This window comes from Heterocephalus glaber, unplaced genomic scaffold (assembly GCF_053883595.1).
Source record: "Heterocephalus glaber isolate CG9 unplaced genomic scaffold, H.glaber_assembly_v1.0 deba00000943, whole genome shotgun sequence".
Classification (NCBI taxonomy): domain Eukaryota; kingdom Metazoa; phylum Chordata; class Mammalia; order Rodentia; family Bathyergidae; genus Heterocephalus; species Heterocephalus glaber.
Window position 1 is genome coordinate 12,294,212 of NW_028258175.1, and position 24,133 is coordinate 12,318,344.

The 24,133-nt window shown below is 46.9% G+C and overlaps 1 protein-coding gene across 11 annotated transcripts in view; it reads left to right on the forward strand.

The window, feature by feature from the left end:
• The window catches only part of Syt17 (synaptotagmin 17), an 81,386-nt gene extending 57,896 nt beyond the window's left edge, over positions 1-23,490 (forward strand). For 5 of the 11 annotated variants that reach the window (XM_021237353.2, XM_087209169.1, XM_087209168.1 and 2 more), the window contains one exon: positions 10,135-11,295. In XM_021237353.2, the coding sequence (XP_021093012.1) occupies positions 10,135-10,388 (254 nt within the window). In that variant the 3' untranslated portion in view covers positions 10,389-11,295. The other 6 variants (XM_004855798.3, XM_087209170.1, XM_087209174.1 and 3 more) reach the window with 4 other exon arrangements.
• Positions 23,491-24,133: the final 643 nt, after the last annotated feature.

The window sequence follows — 24,133 nt, forward strand, 5'->3', positions numbered from 1 at the left end:
CCACATCTGGAAGACTCAGGAAGTGCATCATGGTGAGTGATGATCTTCCCATGCGTTGTTAAAAAGAGTCAAACTCACCAGCACAAGTCCCTGCCCCTGCCTAACATCCAAGTCCCTAAAGCTGTCTGCATATTAGCATTGCTTAGGCACTGCTATAGTTCAAATGAAGCCCCTTAATGCAAACGTAATCCCTAAGTTCATACATTAATGGTTAGAGGTGGGACCTTTGGGAGGCAATTGGAATTAGATGAAGCCATAAAGCTGGGGCCCCCATGATGCCATTGGGGGCTTTATAAGAAAAGGACCAGAGACGCAAGCTAGTACTGTGTACGCGCTCTGTGGAACCATGGGTACCCTCTGCTGTGCTATGTTGCAGCAAGAAGGCCCTCACCAGATGCAGGCAGTGTCCTCTTAGACTTTCCACCCTCCGGTACCCTGAGCAAAACAAACCTGTATTCCTAAATTCCTCAGCCTCACGTATTCTGTCACAACAACAACAGCAAAAATGGCTAAGGCAAGGACTTTAAAAAAACAAAAAACTGGTCCGGGGATTTAGCTCAGTGGTTTCTCCACCTGCTGTGCAAACGCAAGGACCCGAGTTTGATACCCGGTACCAAAAAAAACAAAAAACAAAACACAAAAAACTGTCTTGATTTCTGGGTCCCATCCCACGGTAGTTAAAACAACCGGGGCATCTGCTTTTCCATTTTGCTTTTGGGGCATCTGTATTTTTCAAAGCTCTCAGGAGGCTCCCTTGCACAGGCTGGGTTGGCCAGCCTTGGCCCAGACTGTTCTGCCTCGCTCTCCACCTTCTGTCTGTCTGGAAGCCTCCCAGGCCCCACTGTGAGTGAGTGCCAAGGCACCTGCTCTATTTTCCATAATTGCTTGGGTTTCTGCAGCTGCAGCAGCAAATTGGTTAATTGAATCTGCTGGGGCGATGAGATGGAGGGAAGGCGAGACGGAAGCGGACGGGAGATCTGGAGGGTGGGGCTGCCGCCCTCTTGTCTCGAAAGACCCTGGGCCCAAGAGCAGCAGTGGACATGCTTGAGAAGGGCTGGGGTTTGGGAAGCAGGATGGTGGGAAGCTGAGGGCATCTGGCCAGGGTGAGGGGACGAAGCCAGGGTGAGAGGAGCACAGCGCTTCTGTGGTAGAGAGATGCTCTAGGCTCGTTCTGGGGCACAGATATCTCGCCAAAGCCCTGGCCTTGCTCAGCCCACCTGCCACCCCTCCTGTCTGCAGCCTCTGCCTTCTGCCCTTCTTGCTCATCTCAGTGGGCACCAACCCTAGCTGCCTCCCAGAGAAAGGGTTCGACATTATGCAGAATGTGGATTGGAATGGGCTACAGTTTGACTCACATGTCACCTCTGCCGCCTAGCAGGCATGTGATATAGGACAGTGGTACCCTTTTCTGAACCTTAGGCCCCTCCTCTGATAAGAGCATCCAATCTCAATGGTTTATATCATAAGCTTTAGATTACACCATGTACGTAGAGTTCAGTAAATACCAGATACCTGCTGCTGCTGCTGCTGCTGCTGTGGATAGACCCTGCCAAAGAGGAGCAGATCCTGGAAGTACTCAGTCTTAGGTTCGAATCTTGGCCTCACCACCAATTCGCTATGTGACCTTAAGCAAGAGACTCCACCTCTCTGAGACCCAGCTTTCTCTTGTGGACAATGTAGCAAATCATTTCCGTTATGGGAATTAAGGGCAAATCAGCTTGTGGATCCATCCAGCCCAGAAGTGGCCACTTGAAAAATGCGGTCTGTTGTTTTAATCATCACAGTGTGTGAGTTGAAATGCTGGCACTTTGGAGGTAACAGTTCAGCCCAGCTGCCTGTGATTGTCTCTCCAGCGTCTCCAGCACCTAATCACCATCACCCCAAAGCTGCCAGCTGGTACAGTGTCCAAGAGCCAAGGACTGACACTGTATTTGTGCCAAGCCAAGTGCAGAGCCAGACCAATTTTCACTCCCTGCAGTGCCCCAGGATTGGCAGCGTGGGAGATGGGTCAGAGCTAGGTCTGATGTAGGCAGCAAGGGCTGGCTCCACACGCGGATCTGGTCATAGGAAGCGAGTGGCAGCGTGGGGAGGCCGAAGCCCCCACTGCCTAGCCAGAAGACCATGCGAGTGTGCTCCTGGAACCAGAGTGTGAGGACAGTTACAGAGAGGAGGAGCTTGAGAAGGGACCCCATAAACCTATGTGTGGACTCCTGAGTTTTTCTCCAGGGTGCACACAAGTGGATGTCACCCCAAATGCTGTAACAAAGGTTTTGACAGCCAATTTGTAGGATAGATCCTCACCCCATGTCCTGAGCTGGTCCCTTGGGGTCCCATTAGGGGGCAGACTGAAAAGCACTGCCTAGGCATTGAAAATTGAGCTGGCATTGGTATAACAGCACACAGAAGGCAGGGTAGTCTGTGATCCGGACCCCTCACCTCATCAATTGCTTAAAAAAAAATCAACATTCAATAGGACTTTAGATCCTGAGTCTCATAATGTTCAAAATGGCCAAGGATCAATCCAAAATGACTTAATCTATGAGGAACCAGAAAAATCTGACAGATTCTTAGAGAAAATATGATGTACAGATGCCAACTAAAAGAGAGCCCCGATGATGGAATTATCAAAGACTTTAAAGTAGCAATGATAACCATGCTCCAGGAAATAAAGGTGAACCCTCTTGTGAAAAATGGTAAGGTAGAAAATGTCAGCAGATCAACAAGAAGGCGGAATTTTTTTAATGGAAACTTTAGAATGGGAGAAGTCCAATCAATAATTAAAATAAAATATTCACTGGATGTCCTCAGTAGCAAAATGGAGATGACAGGAAGGAGTGAGCCCAAAGACAGATCAAGAGAAATCATGTTGTGTGAACCACAGTAAAAGATCTGGGGAGAAGAGGAACCAAGCGGGGAAAGATCTATGAAGAAATATCAAGAAGTCTCACCTTCGAGTCATGTGAATATCGGAAGAGAAGAGGTAGGGGGGGCATTGATATAGGGGCTGGCAGCTTATGCTAGAAGACCCCTAAGCTTCTTACCAAGTTTCTGGGTCCCAGCTCAGGTACCTACCATTGCCCTTCCCTTTCCACAGAGCACGAGCAGCTCATGAGGGACTATGTGGGACTGTGACCAGGGCCATCCAGACCTGGCTTCTGTGCATTGAAGAGCAAGTTGCTTTACCTCTCTGAGCAGTGGAGATGGTTAACATGCCATGAACCTTCCTATGCATTCATTATCTCATTAAATCCTTCAACAAATATGTAAGGGATGATTTATTCTTCTGGCCTTTTTTCATTTGGAGAAACTGAGGCTCATGAAGGAGAAAGGCAGTGAGTTTAACCAACTTCACAGTGTGGGAAAACAGTGCCCACAAGCTGCTCCTACTGCAGATGCCAGTTGCAAGATTAAATTCAGGGGAGATCCTCAGGACCCCTCCCTTCACCACTTGGCTACAAGTTCAAAGTTCCCATGACCACCCTTAGGTCAATTATTTGCTAGAAGGTCTCCCAGAACCCAGGAAAGCACTGTTGTGACTACAGTTTTATTATGGCAATAGGATACAAATTCTCTCAGCCCAGAGGTACATAGAACAGAAACCAGGAGGGTTCTAATCCTTGGACTTCCAGTCATCCTCTCCCCATGGAGTCATGGACAGTGCTACCTCCCCCGGTCACCGTTTGTGACAGCAGACACAGAGTACGTTCATTGGTGTGCAGAGTTTTCTTGGCGCCTGATCCTATCCTACATAGTTGTCTGACCTCCCATCTCTAGCTCCTCCCAGAGGTCTAGTTAATACCTCTTCTTCAGCTTCTCCAGAGGACAGAACTCATGCTGTGTGGCCCTGCAGGTCCTACATCACAAGTCACACTGCCAGGCTGTCCCACAGCCAAAGCCCCGAGGCAGGCTTTCTTCTTAGGACCTGCCAGGGGCTGAGAGAGCCCAGGGCAAAGGCCAGAATTCTCTCTGGGTAAGACTAATTCTCCACTCTGCAGCAAGTAACTGTAACTTGTACAGAGTCATCCACCTGGTGAGTGGTTGAGCTGCAATTCCAACGAAAGCTGGTTGGTTCCAAAGCCCTCCTCACTGTGCTGTGCATAACACATCTACAGACACGGGATTTCATTATATTGTAGGTTCTGATTTGGTGAGTCTGGGGTGGCATCTGGGCTTCTGGATTTCTACTGAGTTTCTAATGTGCTCTGAGGCTCAGTGCGAATAGCAACATGACCCTTCCTCTGTTCTCCCACATGACCCCAGTAAAGCCAGAGCAGGCAGGCACGTGAATTTGGAGAACCAGCAGGGGCAGATCACTAGGACCTGTAGAGAAAGAAGTTTATTTTTCTCTCAGTTCATTGAGAAGTGTTTGGAGGTTTTGACTGGCAAGGTGATACGACCCAGATAATGTTTGAAAAATGTCATTCCAGCTGTTGACTGGGGGTTGCAGGGAAGCTGGTGGGAGGAGAATCATCTGCAAGGTCACCATGTTGGTCCTAGAGAGAGGCAGTGGTGGCTTGGCCCAGGGAGGTGGCAGAGGGATTCAGAGAAGCAACTATGTGGAGCATAATATTGGAGGTAGAGTCAGTGGAACTTGTAAGGGGGTAGATGTCAATCACCATTCCTTGTCTTCGCTGAATTACTGAACTCCACTGAGTTGGAATTTCCTCTCTAGCTCCTGCTTCCCACCTCACGGGCTGTTGTGGGGATCGAAGGGAACGATGTATGAGCATTCTTGGCACAGGCATGGTGCATCGCGAAGGCTCAGTGGTTGGGAAGTTGAACTTGGAGCTGGGTAGAGTCCAGAACTCCCACCAGGTGGTCAGCAATGGAAGCACAGATCTGTTACCTTCGGGCTGTCCCGGCAGGGCCCAGAACCCACAGTGGCACCTCCACCTCAACTTCTCTTCTCCAGCTCCTCAAGGCCACCAGAGTCCACCCAGGTGGGAAAGCTTGGCTGGATACTAAATATCCTTTTGGGTTCCAAAGGAAGCCTTTGAACACCAGACAGCTGTCAAGGCCCCGGGGATTTTCTTTCCCTCTGGATGGCTGCTTTATGATTTGGGTCTCCTTGGATGAAGGCTCATTCCAGGTTCTCTCCCACAGTGGGGAACACCACCAGGGAGCTGAGGATTTGTCCAGCCACATGTGGCCCTGCAGATGCTGGTTGTGAGCTTGCTTTATGCCTCGGTGCTGGCAGAAGCCAGCTCAGGCTCAGCAGCCACAGCCAGCACCTGGGGGAGGTTTGCACATGGAATAAGGTCAGAAACCAGGAGTGCCCTGTCCAGACATCCCTCCCTCCATCTGTCTCCTTGTCTTGATGTCACCAGCGCAGAGCTGCCAGGTGGCGGCAGAAAGCTTCACTTTTTGGATAGCACAGCCAGGCGGAGGAGTGTGGCTCAGTGGAAGGGTGCTTGCCTAGCATGCACAAGACCTTGATGTTAAACAGGGAAAAATAAAATGAAAATACCAGGGCCTGCTGGGCTCAGGCTGTAGTGTCACCTGTCTGCCAGCATTTCCAGGAAGCCTTTGGCTATAGCACAATGAGCTTCGGCTTAGCAATCAGAGGCCAGGCCCCCCGAGCTTAGCTGCTGTGTCATTTTGAGCAGAACCCTTGCTTCCCTTCAGCCCTCTATTTTTCATCTATCAGATGCAAGTAGAGTCTATCTCAGGGGATGTTCATCCAGTATTGACCATAATAATAGCAAACACATATATAGAGCTTCCTACGTGCCAGGCACTGCTCCAAGGGTTTCATATGAATTAGCTCATTTCATCGTCTTAGCAACACTGACAGAAGAATCATTATTATTACCATTTTGTGGATGAGGAAACTGGGCAATGACAGGGAAAGTGTCCACACTTGTCCAAGGTCTTGGAGCCAGAATTCAAACCCAGGTCACCTGGACCCCAGTGCAGGCACTCAGTCACCAGGTTCTACTGCCTCAAGCACGTTTCTGGTCCCCGCTCTGTTGAGCCAGTGCATTAGTTGCTGAAAAAAGGGCAGTGCCTTTCACAGCACTGGCATTGAAGTCAGGTGTACCCGAATGAACCACAGTCAGCGTTCCTTAGGGTCACCTGCACACCCCTGTTTGCTGTGGCACAGTGTACAAGAGCCAAGACCTGGTCCCAGCATAGGGGCCCATCAGCAGGTGAATGGGTAAGGGAAGCATGGCGTGTGTACATGATGGAGATGGTTCAGCCATAAAGGAAATCGGCATTTTTGTCATCTGCAGAAAGAAGGATGGATCTGGAGATCATCATCCTAAACAAACTAAGCCAGACGGAGAAGGACAAATATCACTCATTTTTCCTAATATGTAGAATCTAAAAAAGATGACAGGAGGGGCCAGGATTTAGCTCAGTGGCACCGAGCCTGCCTCTCCCAAGTGCAAGGTCCTGAGTTTGGTCCCTGTACCAAAAAAAAAAAAAAAGGATGACAAGAAAGTAGAAGGGAGAATATTATTAGACAAGAAGAAAGGAATAAAGGAGTAGAAGAGGAGGTGTAAGGGTAGGGAATAGGGAATTTGAGTATGGTAAAAAATACTCACATTAAAATCCCCAAAAATATGTGAAGGGGGGGCGGTAGGACAAGGGGGCTGATGGGGGAAGTGATTAAAGTATGCTATGTGCATGTACAAATCTGCCAAAATGAAACCTATTAATCTGTATCACTAATGTATGCAATATTTAAAATGTAGGAAAAATTAAAATACAGAAATTGAAGATTTTTTAAAAATGAAAAATTTTAAATGATGAACACCTAAAAAATGATAGAGTGAAACATCAGAGAGTGCCTGGAAAATGTCTTTAAATTGAGTAATAGATGCTAAAAAAGAGCCACTTGTGCAAAAGAGAAAAACAAGAGGAAGGAAGAGGAACATTCTAGGAAGAGGAAATGGCAGCGCAAAGGCCCTGGGGCAGGAATGAGCTTATTTTGCTAACAGAAGGCCAGAGTGCCTGGGATACAGTGAATGAAGGGAGTGAACTGCGAAGTGAGGTCGGAGCAGTGAGTCAGGTGGGGACTGCAGTGAGAGGGTGAGTATTTGTCAGACGCCTACTGTGTGCCCACGGCTGGTAGGCACCGGAGAGCAGCTGTGACTCCAGGCTCCACGAGGGGATGGATGAAATGACACGCACGCGAGGACTGAGCCGTGGCAGATGCCGCGTGGGTGTGATTTTCTCTCTTTTCCAGTTTGTAAGTCGACGTGAAAATGACTCCTCTGGGTTTCTGCCTCCCCCAGCCCCTGCATTTCAGCAACACAAAATGCAGTTGCTTCCGAAGGCAGTCACTGTCGAGACGGCTTTAGGTGAGGGCATTGTCTACCGGGCACGACAAAGCAGATGGCGGTGAGGGATAGTGTGGCTGGTGAGCCAGAGTCTGGCTCTCCTGTCTTCAGAGCAGGTGACCCACGCTGGCCGGGCGGGCTTTGAGGCCTCACTGCTGGTCACCCCTGTAATACAGAACAGGCTCAGGGAGCAGGGCAGTACCCGAGGAGCTGGCTGCCGGAGTTCTCATTAGGTGGGACTCCATTCGCTGAAGTTACTGGGGCTGTGGATGGTTGGTGGGTGAGGTCTTCTTCCATCCTTGTCCAAGGCCACCTTTGGCCTCTTGGTGGTCTCTTTGGGAAGGAGAGGCCAGGACACTTAACCTGTGACTGCACAACCTTGTGAGAGCGCTTGGCCTCATTGTAGGAAGCCTTCCTAAAATACAGTGGGCCCCTAAGTCATCAGGTGATTTAGTGTGGCTTGGACGAGAAGGCAGAAGAGGGGTCTGGGGAGGGGCGCCTAACTCCAGGGCAAGAACTCAGTGGGTTTGTCCCCTCAGTAGTGATAGCCAACGGTTATTAAAAGCTTAATATCCTCCAGGCTCTGTCCCGAGCACCATGCACGCCTTATCTCAGTTGATCTTCACAACCACCAGATAATGCAGGCTCTGGTATTATCCCATTTTACATGGAAGGAAATAAGCTCAGAGAACTCAACTTGCTACAAAGTTAAAAGTCATCGCATTAGTCGGGTAAGGCTAGCTACAGTAACAGATCAGATTCCAGGATATTGACTCAATGGGAAGCTTTATTCCCTGCTTGCAAAATGTCCTTTGTAGGTTCGATCCTGAGTGACCAGCTAAGCCATGGTTAAGCTATCCTGGATCCTCCATCTTGTCAGGTTTCAGAGAGTTTTGCCTCCAGCTCGTGGATGGGTCGGGGAGAGAGAAGTAGACAGAGAGGGAGAGCTCTGAGAGTAGCATGGAAGACTTCATGGAAGAGGCTTGGAATTAAGGTGGGAGCTGGGAGAGGGAGCCCAGCGATGTGTTCATGGAGAACGGTGAACAGGCTTTGGGGACCACACTGCCATCTCTGCCAAGCAAGCAAAGAGCAGAGCCAGCCTGTGCCCCAAACAAGCTTCTTCTGCTGCCTCCCTGTGCACCTTTTGTCTCCAAGTTCATGATCAGGTTCAACAGCGGGAAAATCTCATCCCACCAAATTCCAGGTTGGCAGTAGCTGGAATATCTCTTGGCTGGCAAGTCCTGGGCACCTGCTGATTGATGAAAGCTGTTCTCAACTTCCGATGATTTAGCCGCCCAGGGAATATTCGGCAATGTCTGGAGGCATTTTTATTTGTCCAGAGTGAGGGGACACTACTGGCATCTGGTGGGGAGAAGCCAGGTGCTGCTAACACTCCACAACGCACAGCAGCCCTCAACACAGAATGACCCGGCTGCACAGGCCGAGTGCTGTGCTGGGCGACCCTGGGCTCAGAACCGTGGGATTGTGTGGTTTCCTGGAGTTGTGAGACGGTCCGCTCACTACTGTCCCTGCCTGCTGGAGGCTCGTTTGCTCTCCGGCCGCATTTCCACCTCTCCCCAGGCCCAGTGGTTTCTCTTTAGTGACCTGAGTGGGGAGAATTTGGGCAGAGCATGCTGAGTGCTCCTCTGTGCAGACTTTCAGCCAGCTTCCCCTGCTCCACCGCTCCACCGTGGAGACTCAAGCCCTGCCCCTGCCGGCTGCTGCGGTGGCCCAGGCAAGCGTGGTGTGGCCCTGTGAGGAGGGGTGGCTGCTTAGCAAGGCGAGGGGGGCTTTTTAAATCAGCCTGTGCTCCTCCCCAGCTTACGGTTTCTGGGTGTGTCGCAGGCAGGCGGTGACGTGAAGGGGTCGACAGGGGAGGGAGACGGACTGGCGGCTTTTCAATACTGCTATTTTAAAAGATGTGTATGTGCATACTACGTTTGTGTATCTACATATGCATAGGCATACATGTATACCTATTTAGATTTTAATATAGTGCATATTTATAAATATATTAGTAACCAACATATTGATAAATATTAATGGATTGACATTAATGAATATTTATATGAATGGTATTCACATAAAATTAAGGATCATTTATATATTTTAAAAGCTGTGTACACATGTATAGCACAAGCACAAAAGGAGAGTAGAAAAAAAAATAGAAGTCTCTAATTTTCTCTACATAAAGGCAACCATTGATAACAATTTATTATAGCCTCCTTCCAGAATCGATGCTCTCATATGTATGTGTCTGTGTGTTTGTATGTATTCTGTTAGCATCATATATGTATGTATTATATATATGTTATATACACACAGTTTCCTATAAATTACTCTTTTCTCTTACTATACCCTGCACATTCTTCTGTATTATCATGTACTTGTTCAATTAGAAGTACTCTGATGAACCAGGTCCTATGGATAGAACAGTGAACACACTGGACAAAACTTATAGTTCCTTCATGTCAGTGCTTGAGTGAATGTGGAAATTCAGGCAATAAACAGGGCAGGTCACTGACTTTGCTGCTTACGGATGATGTTGAATGCAGAAGAGAAAACAGAAGAGGGGAAGTGACCCTGAGGGATGGGAGGAGGGTGACAGTTTTTTAAAGGGGGGCCAGTGAAGGCCTAATGGAGGAGTTGATTCTGGTGTGTGTGTGTGTGTGTGTGAAAGAACACCCTTGCACACATCTTTGCTGACATGTCCAAATGTTCTGTGAACCGAATTCCTGGCAGCCCGACATCTCTGTTAAGGCATATGTGTTTATCGATTTTGATAGCCATGGTCAAGATTTGCTATCTAAAAAATTTTGTTTTACCCCTTTGTGTCTCCTTGACGCAGGTAACCAGTGCCCAGATGAACAGTCAGGCCATTCTCAGAAATTCCTTCCTTCCCTACTGCTACCCCTTCCCCAAGAGAACCACTACTGGGACTTGTTTCGCCATACATTCATTTTGCCTCTTTCTGACCTTTCTGCAAATGGAGTCATACCACTTCTTTTTTTTCTTTTGTTCAACAGTATTTTTGTGAATTTTTTCATATCACTGTATGTAGTTGTAGATTTTTCCATTCACATTTTTGAGATAATATGTTAGTGTATAACTCTACCACAGTGTATATGTCCAATTTTAAAAGCAGAGTGATTTTACCTGGACATGGTGGTGCACGCCTGTAATCCTAGCACTCAGGCAGCTGAGGCAGGAGGATTGCCGTGAGTTCGAGGTCAGCCTGGGCTATATATAGCAAGACCCTGTCTCAAAAAACCAAACCAAAACAAAAGTAGAGTAATTTGTAAATTCCTTCAAAGCATATTTAGGGATTCTGGCTGTGACAAAAGGCAAGGTCAAGAGTTAGGACTTTGGGGAGGCCATCAGACCCGAACTCCAGCCCCAGCATTACCACTGTACCTCAGGCTGGGGCCCATCTGAGCATCCATTTTTTGCTAGGCTTTGATGCCTTGTCTTCCACTAGGGTTCAAGACAAATGCCGCAGCGACCCACATTATAGGTTAGAGGATCGGGTCCACCTGGATCCAGGAACAATTAAGCAGGACAAGCACTGGCCGAAAGGTGGAGGCTCGAATTCCTTCCTCCAGCTCTCATTCTCTTGGAAGATGCGGCCTGGCCAACCCCTGCAAGCCTGCAGTGTATGCACCTGAGGTCTGGGGTCAGCACTCCGTGCCTGTCCTGCTGCCACTTTATAGGCTGAGTGTGAGCAGGGCAGCCTTGTGGGTCCCACCTGAGGGCCCGCAGCCACTTTTGGACAGTTCTACTCTTTGCATTTACATCCCCAGCCTCAGTCTCATTATCTGGAAAACAGAAGAATAGCTCATCTCTCCTAGGTTTTGTCAGAATGGAATGAGCTCTTGCAGGCTCAGGGCTGCAGGGGCTCAGAGCATTGGTTTCTGTCCTTTGAATCATGTTGCTGTCACTCCGAACAAGTCTGAGAATGCTCTTTTGCCACTACCTCCAGCCTGCAGTACATTAAAAGAAAACAAATAACTACGGCAGAACTCCTCATCACTGAAGTGAGACATATTTTGTAACAGCTTGGGTCATGGGAAGTGAAACAATTGTATAGATCAAGCTCAGCAGTGCCTTTTTAAAAAAATCAGAAATGAGGCTGATTTCTTTGCGTGATTTGAGTACCCAAGTTAATGTTTACGTGAGGACACTTAGCCTAGGTCAGTGGGTCTGAAATCTGGCTATACATCAGGCCACCTGGGGAAACTTTTTAAAAGTATAGGTGCCTGGGAGCCAGAGATCTTGGCAGTTGACCATGTCTGTCTCTTCTCCCACAATAATAGTTTTAAAAGCTCCCCAGTGAGTATAATGTGCAGCTGAACTGAGAGTCAGTGCCAGAGGTTTCCTAAGCAGCTTGCAAGGTTCTCTCCCCAGAGCATCTGAGCAGGGCTGGGTGGGCATGGGAATTTGCATTTTGAACAGATTTCCAGTGCTGCTGGTGCTGCAGGTCTGGGAACCACATTTTAAGAACCGCCACTGTAGCAAACTACAGCCCATAGGCCAAAGCTGGTCCACTCCTTGTTTTGTAAATAAAGTTTTATTAGAACACAGCCATGGACATTTGTGGCTGCTTTATGCTACAATGGCAAAGTTGAGTAATTACAACAGAGACCTGAGGTGCCTCTCAAAGCCTGGTCATTTCTGAAAAGATGTGCCCATCTTTTGGCTTACAGTAACACCTCTGGGTCCTTTTAATCCTTTAAGCACTCCTTCCAGGGGAGAAATGACTGTGTGATTTGAACACTGAGTGTACATGGAGAGGCCCGGGCCTCCTTCTAGCTAGGGTGAAGCTGTTGAAGGATCCCTACCCTCCTCTTCTCTCTGGGACAATTCTGTCCATTGCAGGTGGCACTCTTGTGACTCCTTCAATGAGCCATTGGTCAAGTTCCAGCCTGCAGCAACAAGGCCTGCACAGCTTCTGTCAGAGAGCCTTAATCTAGTGAGACCAAATAGGGTCAGGCCCCTGTCCACAGTTCAGTGGGACCACCAGCCAACTGAGATTTTGATTCTGCACCAACCCAGACTATACATTTAACCTCCACAAAAGTCCTCCACCCTGCACCAATGGACAGAATCTTTCAGGGGTAGAGCTGGGTACTAAAGATATGGTTCAATATCCCCATAGGGTTCCTCAGCTGCTCCGCATCCAGCTTGGAAGGCAATTTGCAGTGAGCATCTCCCCCAAAGCCACACCAAGATCTCTGAAACGAATGTGCAAAGACGATCCTCGCTCAGATATATACAGTTTGGTGGTTCATGTAACAACAAGCACATTGCTTTATAGTCACAACTTTAAATGCTTCCTCTGAGATGGTGTACTTCACACCTAGATCTGAAAGTGATTCTTCAACCCATATGTTGTCTTAAACTCAGGCTCCAGGTGGCCCAGTCCCCACACGAGAGTGAAGAAGTGACCCAGAGGCCCCAAAAGAGTTTTTTTGTTTGTTGGGGGGTGTTTTGGGTACCAGGGATCGAACTCAAGACCTCGGATTTGTGAGGCCGGCGATGTGCCACTGAGCTAGATCCCCAGACCCCCAAAAGAATTTTAAAAGAAATTTTAATCCTGACTTCCATCTCTTAAGGAAGGAGAAAGAGATCTAATTCATAAGTCACATCTACTTCACAGTGACTTCTGAGCCACTTCTCAGTGAAAGCCCCTTACTCCACTCCCTAGTTTTCTCTCCCCTGATCTGTTCTGGATTTCTTCAGTGGTGGGTTCCCAAATGCTCTCTAGCTCAGTTGAAGTGACTTTCTCCCGCTCCCTCCCCAGATCGCCCAGCTGGCTCCTTTCCACTGAGATCTGCATAGCAGCCCCTCCCCAGCTCAGCGGCCTTCCCTTGGTGGGTGACAGGAGGGAGATTCGGTACTAACACAAAGAAATCATGCTTTTCCTATACTGTAGGGTTTTTCCACGTTGTCACGGTAGGATACTGCGCTACATCCATCCCTGTACCCCTAGAGGGCAGTAGCACCCCCCATAAAAAAGTAATAATAAAAACTATCTGCAGACATGGCTAGATTTAGGGGGCAAAATTGGCCCCGATTGAGAACCATTATATTAAAGAGTTTAATGATACGGCATAATCCACATATCTGGGCAAAGAGGCCCTTGACTTCGGCCCTCATGCATGAGATGTGTGTGTTCCGTGGAGCGAGGAGTCTGAGCGTCACGGAGTCTCCCTCTCCTTTCTAGGTCACCTCCACCTGCTGAACTCCCAGGATGTCCTGCCCAGAGAGCCCAAGCTGTCTCCCAGCCTTGCCCAGGGCTCTCCAGTTCTGTCCTCAGGAAGGTGGGCTGTGATGCCAGGGTGTGCCCTCTCGGCCCGAGATGAGAGTGGAAGGGACATAGTGATGGTGCTGAACTTGTCGGGTGTTGTGTGAATTGAATGGTGTATTGAGTAGGGGCCGGTGAGCAACTGTGTCCTGGATCAGAGCTATTACTGTATTTTCATATCCGTAGTTCCTGTATCTACTGCCACCCATTCAGAGGCCCGGGTGCTGGTCCCTGGAGAGATGGAGTGAAGATCTCCAACAGGGTGCCTCTGTGAGGGATTTCATCAACTGGCCGCGCTGAGGACCTAACTCCTTTTCCAACCCCACCCGCCGTGATCTCTGACTTCCAGTAGTTCGACAGTGCTCAGTGCTACAAAATCAAACTCATACAACCATTCTGTTTTTCACTTTCAATAAAGTACAAGAGATATTCAGTACCTCATTATGAAATAGGCATTGCGTTGGAGGATTTTGCCCACCTGTATGCTAATGTGAGTGTCCTGAGCACACTGAGATAAGCTAGGCTGAGCTGCACTGTTTGGAAGCTGGGGTATATAAAATGCCTTTTTGATGGGTGGTATTTTCAATTTACGGTGGGTGTATTGAGACATAAACTCATTGTCAGTTGAGGAGCATCTGTCTGTCTCTTCTCCTAATCTTCTCCTTGTCACATGAGAGGATCAAGGGGGTGAAGGGTGATACTTCTCTTTTTGAGATAAGAAAAGGAAAAATGATGCCCACCTTTGAATTTCAGCTCCTACTGGGCCACAAGAGGACTAGGTGACCTTGGACACTCAACTTTTTAACCCCTCTGAGCCTCAAATTTCACATCTGCAAAATGGGATTATAGAGATGTGGTGTGGATTAAGTCCCACAAAGTACATAAAGTGTTTTTCTCAGTGCAGAGTAGATTTTTAATTATTTTAATGCATTTGTCTAAATTGTCATTATCACTGTTGGAAGGAAAAACATGGAGAAAAAATTTCTGTCCAAGCAGCTGGTATGAATCACAAAATGAGCTAAGAAAGCTTAAAAAACATCACCCTTAAGTCGTGGATGGAACTTTTTAGAATCCAAGAAATGTCATAGCTGAAAGGGGCCTCAAAAACCATATGTGCCCACCCATTGTATAAATGGGGAAACTGAGGCCCAGGAAAGGGCCAAGATCTACCTTGTCGTAAAGAAAATTTAAAACCACAGTTTCTAGGTTCCAGAAAGGAGGGGAAAACCAAACGCAAAAAGGAATTGGGTAGCTGGAGGGAGTGCTGCACAAGTTGCAGAGAGCAGGGACTGCCCGTGCTGGGGCGCTGCCGAGCTGGCCTGTGGAGAGGAGAGGAGGGGAGGCAGCCGAGAAGTGTCGGCCTGCGGGGTCCCCGCCAGCAGTTAAGTTGTGAATGTCTGAAGAAGTATGGGGGCCCCTCTACAGTGAGGAGTTAGGAGGGAAAATGAAACAGCCAGGATGGACTTGCTAACTTAGTGCACTTTTTTTTTTCCAGAAATGAGTGAACAGCTTGACCCAGCACCTCAGAGTTGGCTCTCTGGGTACAGTGTTGAGGTGCTGTGGTTCCACCCGTGATCTAGGGGTGTCCCCGCACTGTGGTGCCGGGCTCACAGCTGCATGGGGGTTTCAGCGAGAGCCTGGAGCCCAGAAGTGACTCCATCCTTTCCTTGAACCAAGCTTGCAAAATGAGGAGCTGTCGAGTCTGCTCCTGTTAGTAAAGTGAAAAATTTTTTCTTTTAATTTGCAGTGTTTATCACACCCACACTCAGAGTCATCCAGCTTCCCTTCCAGAACTGTCTGCCTTGGCAAATGAAATTAGTAACCCAAAGAGTTTAGCTCTTCCAGGGAAGAACAAATCCATTTTTACAGCAAATATCAACACGGGAAAGCCTTGGCTTGCCCCTGATTTTGGGGGCTCCTTTGTTTGTCCGAAAGCAGTGAGTCAACCCCCTTCACCTCTCTGGACCTTGATCTTCCCAGCTATACAGTGGGCCAGTGAGAGCAGCCACCTTGAAGCAGTGGGTTTTCAACCAGTTGACAATGTTGGGAGATACTTTGGGCTGTCATCGTGTGTGTGTGTGTATGTGACTGGCATTTAGTGGTCAGAGGCCAGAAGTGCTGCTGCTAAATACCCTAAATGTTTATGACAGTGCCTCATGTCACAGAACGAACTGGCCCACATTGTCTGTAGTACTCGGTGAGAAAATCTGCTCTGGAGGCTCGTATGGAAATGCAGTGTACTGATGATCCCTGAGACACAGAACACACACTCGTAGGAGGCACTTAATAAACCAGTGGTCCTCCCCCTACACCTTCAAAGCCTGATCCTGCTACCTGATAGGTGCCTCTTATGCTTTTGCCTTAGCCAGTAGTATTTCCCTAACCCGAGTTGCCATGGTGACTGGCACCACAAAACTATGTAAGATTCACTGGTAGCCCGTTAGAGAAAAGTTGGATCTAAAATTCCAGCAAGTGAAATAGGCAGGGTGTGTCTGTGCACTGTCTAAGGAAGGGAACTGGATTTCTGTGTCCTCATCTCTCTGTGAAGGGTGATTCTCTGAGCCTGCAGCCTTGTAATCTCTCTTGAGAACCAGTGAGATCAGGGCGAGAACGCAGTGTGACCAGGCAGTAGAGCAAGTTCCTGTGGAAGCTGATTATTTTATAATCAGTGGAAGAGGGGCACTAACAGGGCTTTGTGTAAATTTTTCTCTTACTGCTTTCCCCCTTAAACTTTTAAAAACGCTTAAACATCTTAACTGTGTTGATACCAAACTTCTCATATTTCCTTTGGCCCATTCAGTGGAACATTGAGCTTTCTTATGGATTCAAAGTCATAATTATAAAAATAAATTATTGCACAGTGAATGTCCTTCAGCTCTACAAAGGAATTGTTTGCTTCTTCCCCAAATGGCACCATTCTACTGTATTTTTTTGAGTTTTTGCATCTATCTGATAGTCACCATCTACTACGTTAAGTTATTCCTGGTGGGAAACCAGATGACCACGTATTCTAGTCCATTTTCCATTGTTATAATAAAAAACAGAAGGTTTGATACTTTGTAAAGAAAAAAGATTTATTAAGCCGATAGTTTTGGGAGTCTGGAAGTCCAAGGTTGGGTGGCCCATTTGTTTGACGTCTAGTGAAGTCTGCATGGTGGATGGCATCATGGCTGGAATGCATGCAGGAGGGATCACATGGTGAGACAAAGAGAGATTCAGAGTCAGGCTCCTCTTTATAACAACTCACTCTCGCAGGAACTAACTAGAGTCCCATGAGGACTACCTTAATCCCTTCTGAGGACAGCACCTCCAATGACCTAAATGCCTCCCATTAGGCTCTGCCTTTTAAAGGTTCTACCATCTTCACACGACCACACTGAGGACCAAGCTTTCAACACATGAGCATTTGAGGGGCAAACCACATCAAAATCCTAGCACTGAGTCTGTTTGAATTCTGTCTAAATCCATGAAAAGTAAATAGGTTCTCAGAGAAACCCTGAGATCCTGAGAATTCCTCTTCATGGATTTTGTGCATCAACTTTGTGATATTTATTATGACTGTTTAGATGAGCTTTTTTTTTTCAACCATTTTCTGAGGTTATACAGATGGTTGGGAAGTTGATTCTGGAAGACTAGGGTACAGTTAGAGTATATAAATCATCTAGTAATAGATTAATGTCTACTTTCAAATAGCAATCAGTAGGGATTTGGGGAATGACTTAGAATAAAATTTTCAGTTATGAATGTTTCTAAAGAGAAGGACTTTGGGGATCTAGTTACAAGGAATTGGCTTTCTTCCCAGGTTAATTTGCTTTAAGTACTGTGAGTTTTATCACCCACTAGCCATATGACTTGGTTTCCTTAGCCGTAAAGGGAGCAGAGGGAGGAATCTGGCCCCTGTCTCTCAGCCCCTTTCTGGAGTCTATATCTTTAATCTTTTTTTTTTTTTTTGGTACCGGGGACCAAACTCGGGTCCTTGTGCTTGCAAGGCAGGCAGCAGAACCACTGAGCTAAATCCCCAGCCCTATATGTTTAATCTTTATTCTCTATTTTCTCCAACAATGTACTTCTTAGAATTTACAGGGATGGCAAATCTTGATATTCTCCTAGGCAACTTTTATTATAGAATTCATTACTTTTAGTCAGCTTTAGCTTACAATTTGCATTTTAAATTTTTGGCTTTTTCAAAAACTGTTAGAAGAGTGCCATAACTTTATCAAGTTATTTGTAAGTGCTGAGGCCTGCCAATTAACTCAGATGGTCATAGCAGTGGCGGCTTCGCTTCTCATCAGAAAGGCTGAATCACTCATGAGCTCCTGCCTCTCAAGGGCCAGATGATTCAGAGCCAAGTTACTTTGCAAACTGGGATAAGGAGCGTAGGATATTAGACTTCCTTTTCACTGTCTTTCCTTCTGGTGATATAGATGTGGATTCTCTAATAGCACCTTTTTTGTTGTTTGTTTTCTTTCCAAAATAATTTGTACTTGTTTTAAGAAGTTCAAACTGTACATACTTATGTAACACAGAAAGTGGAAATTTCTCTCTAGAGAAAGTCACTTTTGACAGTTTGGTGACTTGATGTTCCTCCAGATAATTTTTCTTTATATATGTTAACATTTCATTTATGGAAAGGATTGTGTTTATATGTACTCTCTTGCAACTTGCTTTTGTTTCCTGGCAATACATTTTGAAGATTTTTCCATTTAATATATGTAGGTCCATCTCATGTTAACATATGGCATGGATTTCCTTGGTGTTATGACAGCAGAAACTACCTAATTAGTCCTCTCTACACTGAGTGAGTATAGTTGCCTCCTAAAGCAGATCCTAAGATGACAACTTGAATCCAAACGAGCTATTAGGGAGAAGACTGTAGGAAGCAGCAATAAGGGAAAGGAGAAGTGAGGTAAGGATGGGAGGCAAACCATTGAAGGACATTTGATGAGTGGGGTCTGCAGTCCTAGGGGGCCCCCAAATCACCCTCCAGTTCAGTGCTTCACTGGAGGGACCCACAGAACTCCACAAAGCTTTTACACTTACAGTCACTGCTTATTATGACAAGAGGATCCAGGCTGTAAGCAGCCAAGTGAGAAGTTGCTGCTATGGTCTGAATGTTAATTCCTCCCCAAAATTCATATGCCAAACCCTAACCCCCCGTGTGATGGCATTAACACTGGGGGCTGTCGGGTAATGATGGGTCACACGGGCTCCACTCTCATGACTGGGATCAGTCGCCCTTACAAAAGTAGCCACGCACTGCTGCATTCTCCCTTCCACAATGTGAGGCCACGGCAAAAACAGGCCATCTGTGAAGCAGAGAGCAGGCCCTGACCAGACACTAGATATGCTGGCACCTTGAGCTTAGACTTCTCAGCCTCTAGGAGTGGCTCAGCAATCCATTTCTGTGGTTTCTAAACCACCAAGTTTATAGTAAATTGGTGTAGCAGCCCGAACAGACTAAGGCATCAGGGCTGAATGCAGGAGAGAACAGGCATGAACTTCTGCTTGTCTTCTCCCACAAGACTTAAGTGACCTATGCTCAATTCCCCCAGCATCGACAGGTGGCAGTCCACTCAGAACAGTACCAACCAGGGAAGCTCACCAGTGCCATGCTGACGGGGATCTGTGATGGGGTCATTCACATAGCCATGGCTGAGCACCTAAGTGGTTGACCACAGTCTGTAGCCTCTTTAGAGTCAAGCTGATATTGAGTGGCCTAAGGCACTACCCCAAGTCAGACCGCTGACAGACAGTTGGGCATGGTGCAGGCAGAGTACCCTGGGCGACCAAGGAAGGACATGCTCAGCAGAAGCTGCCAGTAGCCTGCAGCATGGGCCGAGGGGATAGGTGGAGCATGAACAGCTTCAGCTATACTTCCTCGTGGAGATTTTGTCATTTCCAGTTTTTCTTTCTTACGAATAATGCAGCAGAACAGAGGTCAACAAAATTTTCTGTAAAGAACCAGATAGTAAATATTTAAGGGCTCAAGGGCCACATGATCTCTCTTGAAATGACTCTGTGGTCTAAATGTTTGTGGAAGTCCTTGCTCCCAAAGTAAAGATATGCCCTCAGGATTGGGACTAGTGCCCTTATAAAAGGAGTCCCCAGAGATGACACATTGAGAAGACATCATGTGTGAGGAAGAAGGATCTCACCAGAAACCAAATTTGCCAGTGACCTGAACTTGGATCTCATAACCTCTAGAACTACAAGAAATAAATCTCTCTTGTGTGTAAACCACCCAGTTTATGGCATTTTGTTACAGCAGCCTAAACAGACCAAGACATTAACCTTGCCTGAAAGCACAAGAGCAGCATTATGTAAGCAAATGGGTTTGGTTGTGTTCTAATAAAACTTTATTTACAAAACAAGGGGCAGATGAGATTTGGCTTGGAGGTTCTACTGTGCCATCTCCTGTTATCTAAAATATCTGTGTGTCCATTTGTCCATTAGTGCAGATAGATCTATGGGCATGTCCCTAGAAGTGGATGCTCTGGATCGCAAGGTAGGACATTTTTATTTTGAAAAGATAACCCAAAAGTGGAATGCCCTTGGTCTTCCACCAGCCACACATGAGAGTGTTTGAGATTTCCTTTCTTAAAACCCCTTTCCCAAGAGTACAAAACCTATGTGAGGAACACTGTTATTTATTGTCATTCTTGAGCTTTGGATAGAACATTTTGCCCCAGAGAAGAAAACCAATTGGAACCCGGAAAGGTCTCATAATAGTGTATCTTGTTTTAGATTTGAGCCCCACAGGGAAGGGGACTCTGGTAACTTGTTCTCATTTGGTAAGAGCAAACCTTACCCACTAGGCATGGTTCCAAAAGACCCTGAGTATTACCTATTTTTTTAAAAGTGTTTTTTTCCCCAAATGTATAAGAGAATACTTTAGCAATGTCCTTTATTAAACTAAGATTCCATTCCTAATGCCTTCCTTCTGTTGTAAGGGATTTTCATGTAAATGAGATCCACTTGTGCATTCTGAGTGTATTATTGAATGTACAAAAAACATACATGCTCCAGTTTTTCTCCACTAGGCTGACAAATACTGGACACCTTTGATAGAGATGAAACAGTGTTTTACTTGCCCTAGTTTACTAGGTCTTTTTGATTTTAGACGTTGGATGGGTTCTTATTTTTGTTTTTCCACTTTTCTTTTTTTCCCCTGTTTTCATCATTTGGAATTCTTGGTGTGAATCCCACAGAGGAGAACAGAGGCTTGTTAGTGTTCAAGTTCTGTTTTAGGCTGCATATTTTAGCTGTTTTATTTGATAATCAGCATCCCTCCTGGGATCCAGCCTGTCTTTGCTCTGCTCATGCTGAGTGAATCTTTGATATTTCCCATTCTCTAGCCCTTCATTTATAACACAGGCACAGCCTTCTTTCCCATTAGTGAAATGGCATGCCTGGACTATCCACGTGCAGATAAAGAATTGGGCAGAACTTGGCTAGGAAGATAAATCAAGCTAACCATCTCATTAGGCTGGAAAGACACAAATTGAGCTCGTGTTGGAATTTAACAAAGAAGACTTTCAAGAAGACATGTAACAACATGGGGTGAGAGAAATTGCCCTAACCATTTCTCCCAGCAAATGGAGACAGAGGAAATGTGTGTAACACAGGAAACATGACGTCTCTTTTATGAAAGGTCAACTGACAAAAATTCAGAATCAAAATGGCAGCATAATACTTACTGAGCACTTACCACTCGCTAGGTACGGTGTGCTGAGAGCTCCACATACATTGTTTCATCACTTCTCACAAGAAGTACTTGTGAGATAAAGTACTTCTAAGAATCCTCTTCAACCAGTGAGGAAACTGAGGTTCAGAAAGATTACCTGGCTTGCTCAGAGTCTTAGAGCCCAGCCAAATGACAGGGCCAAAATTCATCTCAGAATGTTTGGCCCTGTAGCTTAATCCTATCGGTCCTCACCTGGGATGAGCTGCCCGCCGGGAGACATTTGGCCACGTCTGGAGACATTCTGAGCTGTCACAGCTGGAGGTGGGACCTGCTACTGGTGTCTAGCAGTAGAGCTCAGTGATGGTGCTAAACATCCTGTAGCTCACAGGAGAGGCTTCTACAGCAAAGGATTACTCGGCCCAGAATGTCATCTGTGCTGCCACTGAGAAACTCTGCTTACCCACCAACAGCTCGAGGTTCCACTAGAGTTGTCCATCCAGGGCTCTGTAGTCAGAGTGCTAGGCACCGGGGCATAAGTTTATACTGTGTATTGAAGATGGCACAGCTTCTTGGCAAGAGGAACAGCTGAAGCAAAGGCTGGGAGTTAGAGACGCAGCTGACATGGTAAGGGCCAGCAATAGACCTGTGCGGTTGTGACAGACTCACAAGAGGATGAGATGAGGGAATCAGGGAATTCTCATGAAAAGAAAGAGAATTCCCAAAGCAGTGGTCCCATCTTTGCCGTAGAGGAAAATGTAGACTAATGGCCTCTGTCTTGTCCCTGTTCCATTTCCCTCTTTCCTGTCCCCTCTTCCTCTCTGGCTCCCTAGTGTTTGGCCACAACATGAAGAGCAGCAACGACTTCATTGGCAGAATCGTCATTGGTCAGTACTCCTCCGGGCCCTCGGAGTCCAACCACTGGCGACGGATGCTCAATACCCACCGCACAGCTGTGGAGCAGTGGCACAGCCTGAGGTCCCGAGCCGAGTGTGACCGTGTGTCTCCTGCTTCCCTGGAGGTGACCTGAGGGCCTCGAGAAAGGCAGCTTTCATGTGTGAAAGACAGAAAAAAATGTGTCACATACCTATTATATCCATACCTGCATACACACTCTACACACACACACACACTCACACACACACTCACACACCCTAAATCCTCTCAGAACTGAGAGGATGCTGACTTTTCATCACAGAATAGCCACTCTGGTCAAGGGAGGCCTGAGAACTTTCCAGAAGCCCTATCCCTATATATCACGAGGCAAGTGGGCTCTGCCGTGGGACTTACTAGCAATGCCTGCTCTTGTTCATACCCCATTCCAAAATGCACTCTCTACCCCCAGGCCAGAGAAAGGGCCTGCCAAAGGGAGCCAGCCGCCATCAAGACTAAATTTACTACAAGAGTGGCTAGTGTTTGGGTGGCCCACCTCCCAAAACATGTACCCACTGGGCAACTTCTGAACTGGCAACTTCTCCCTGGGGTTCTTCTAACCTGATACCTTTCTCCAAAGGTGTAAGTATCTTTGTCTTCTCCTTAGTACATGTAAGAAATAGGTTATACTATTTGGAGAAACCAAATGGGAACAACAAAGAAATAATCCAGTGTAAGAAAGGTCTCCTGACTTAACCAATTTGTCCTTGTGTTAGCTTATTCCAGGGGATGCCCTGTGGGTATGTATGTATACGTTCTTGTCTGTGTGTGGGGTGTGTGTGTGTGTGTGTGTGTGCGCGCGCGTGCGTCCTCACAGGTGAACACATGTGTGCCTACATGTCCTCTTGGAGAGAAAGTGGTGGCTGGCACCTCCACCCTGATTACTCCTGTCTTCTGCCTCTCCCATCACAGTGTCCTGCTGTCTGTCAATGCCCCCACTTGGGGTAACGGTACTGTGTCTGTGTCGAGTAAGTAGGATATGATAGAGCAAAGGCAGCATTTTTTGAACTGAATCATGGTTATTGTGACTCACCAAGAACTTGATACCTGGATCACAATGGCCACCACACCCCATCTGTGATGACCTCCTTCTTTATCATGCTCTGAGGGTCCTTCTGTGTTTGTGCGTGAACCAAAGTCATATCTCATGTGCTAAGAAATTATTTTGTATTTAGAATAGATCTCTCTCCTTCCTTGTTGGATGCTTCTGTGTCTTTTCCACAGCATATTGTCTGGTGTCATGGGGAGCTATTTATTGAAATTAAAGATTATTTATTTGTGCCATGCATTTGAGTCATCTTTTTTGCTTGTGAACGTGGGACATAGAGTAAAGGAGGGTGTTCTGGTTACTATGGCTCCATAACTAGCCCCGAAGCTCAAAGCAGTGATGTTTATTATGCTCATAGATTTTGTGGGTCAAGAATTTAGACCAGAACCCAACTGGGATGGCTTCTCTCTGCTCCCAGTACCTAATAGCGTAATACCAACACCCTCAACTGGAACACTGCAGGGCTGGGACATGGAAACCTCAGGAAGTCCATTCCCTCCTGGGTCTGGTCATGCTGGTGAACATCAGCTCCCCAATGCAGGCCTCCTCACATGGTCTCTCTGTGGAAGAGCTCCGCCTTCCTCACAGTGCTGCTGCGGGGTTTCAAGGACAGACACCCCGAAAGCAAGAGAGCCAGGTGAAGCTGTCTCCTGTTTTATCCTCAGAAGTCACACAGAACTACTCGTGTCATATTCCTTTAGCCAGAGAAGTCACAAGCCCCTGCTCAGTTTAAAGGGAGGGGACACAGGGAGTATAAGCAGAGGAGAGATAGCTACATCTTACGAAGAGCTCATGGGCAGCACGGTATGTGGTGCAGCCATCTTTGGAAAGATGCCACAGTAGAGCATTAGACAGCTTGTTCTGGACATTATTGGTAACAG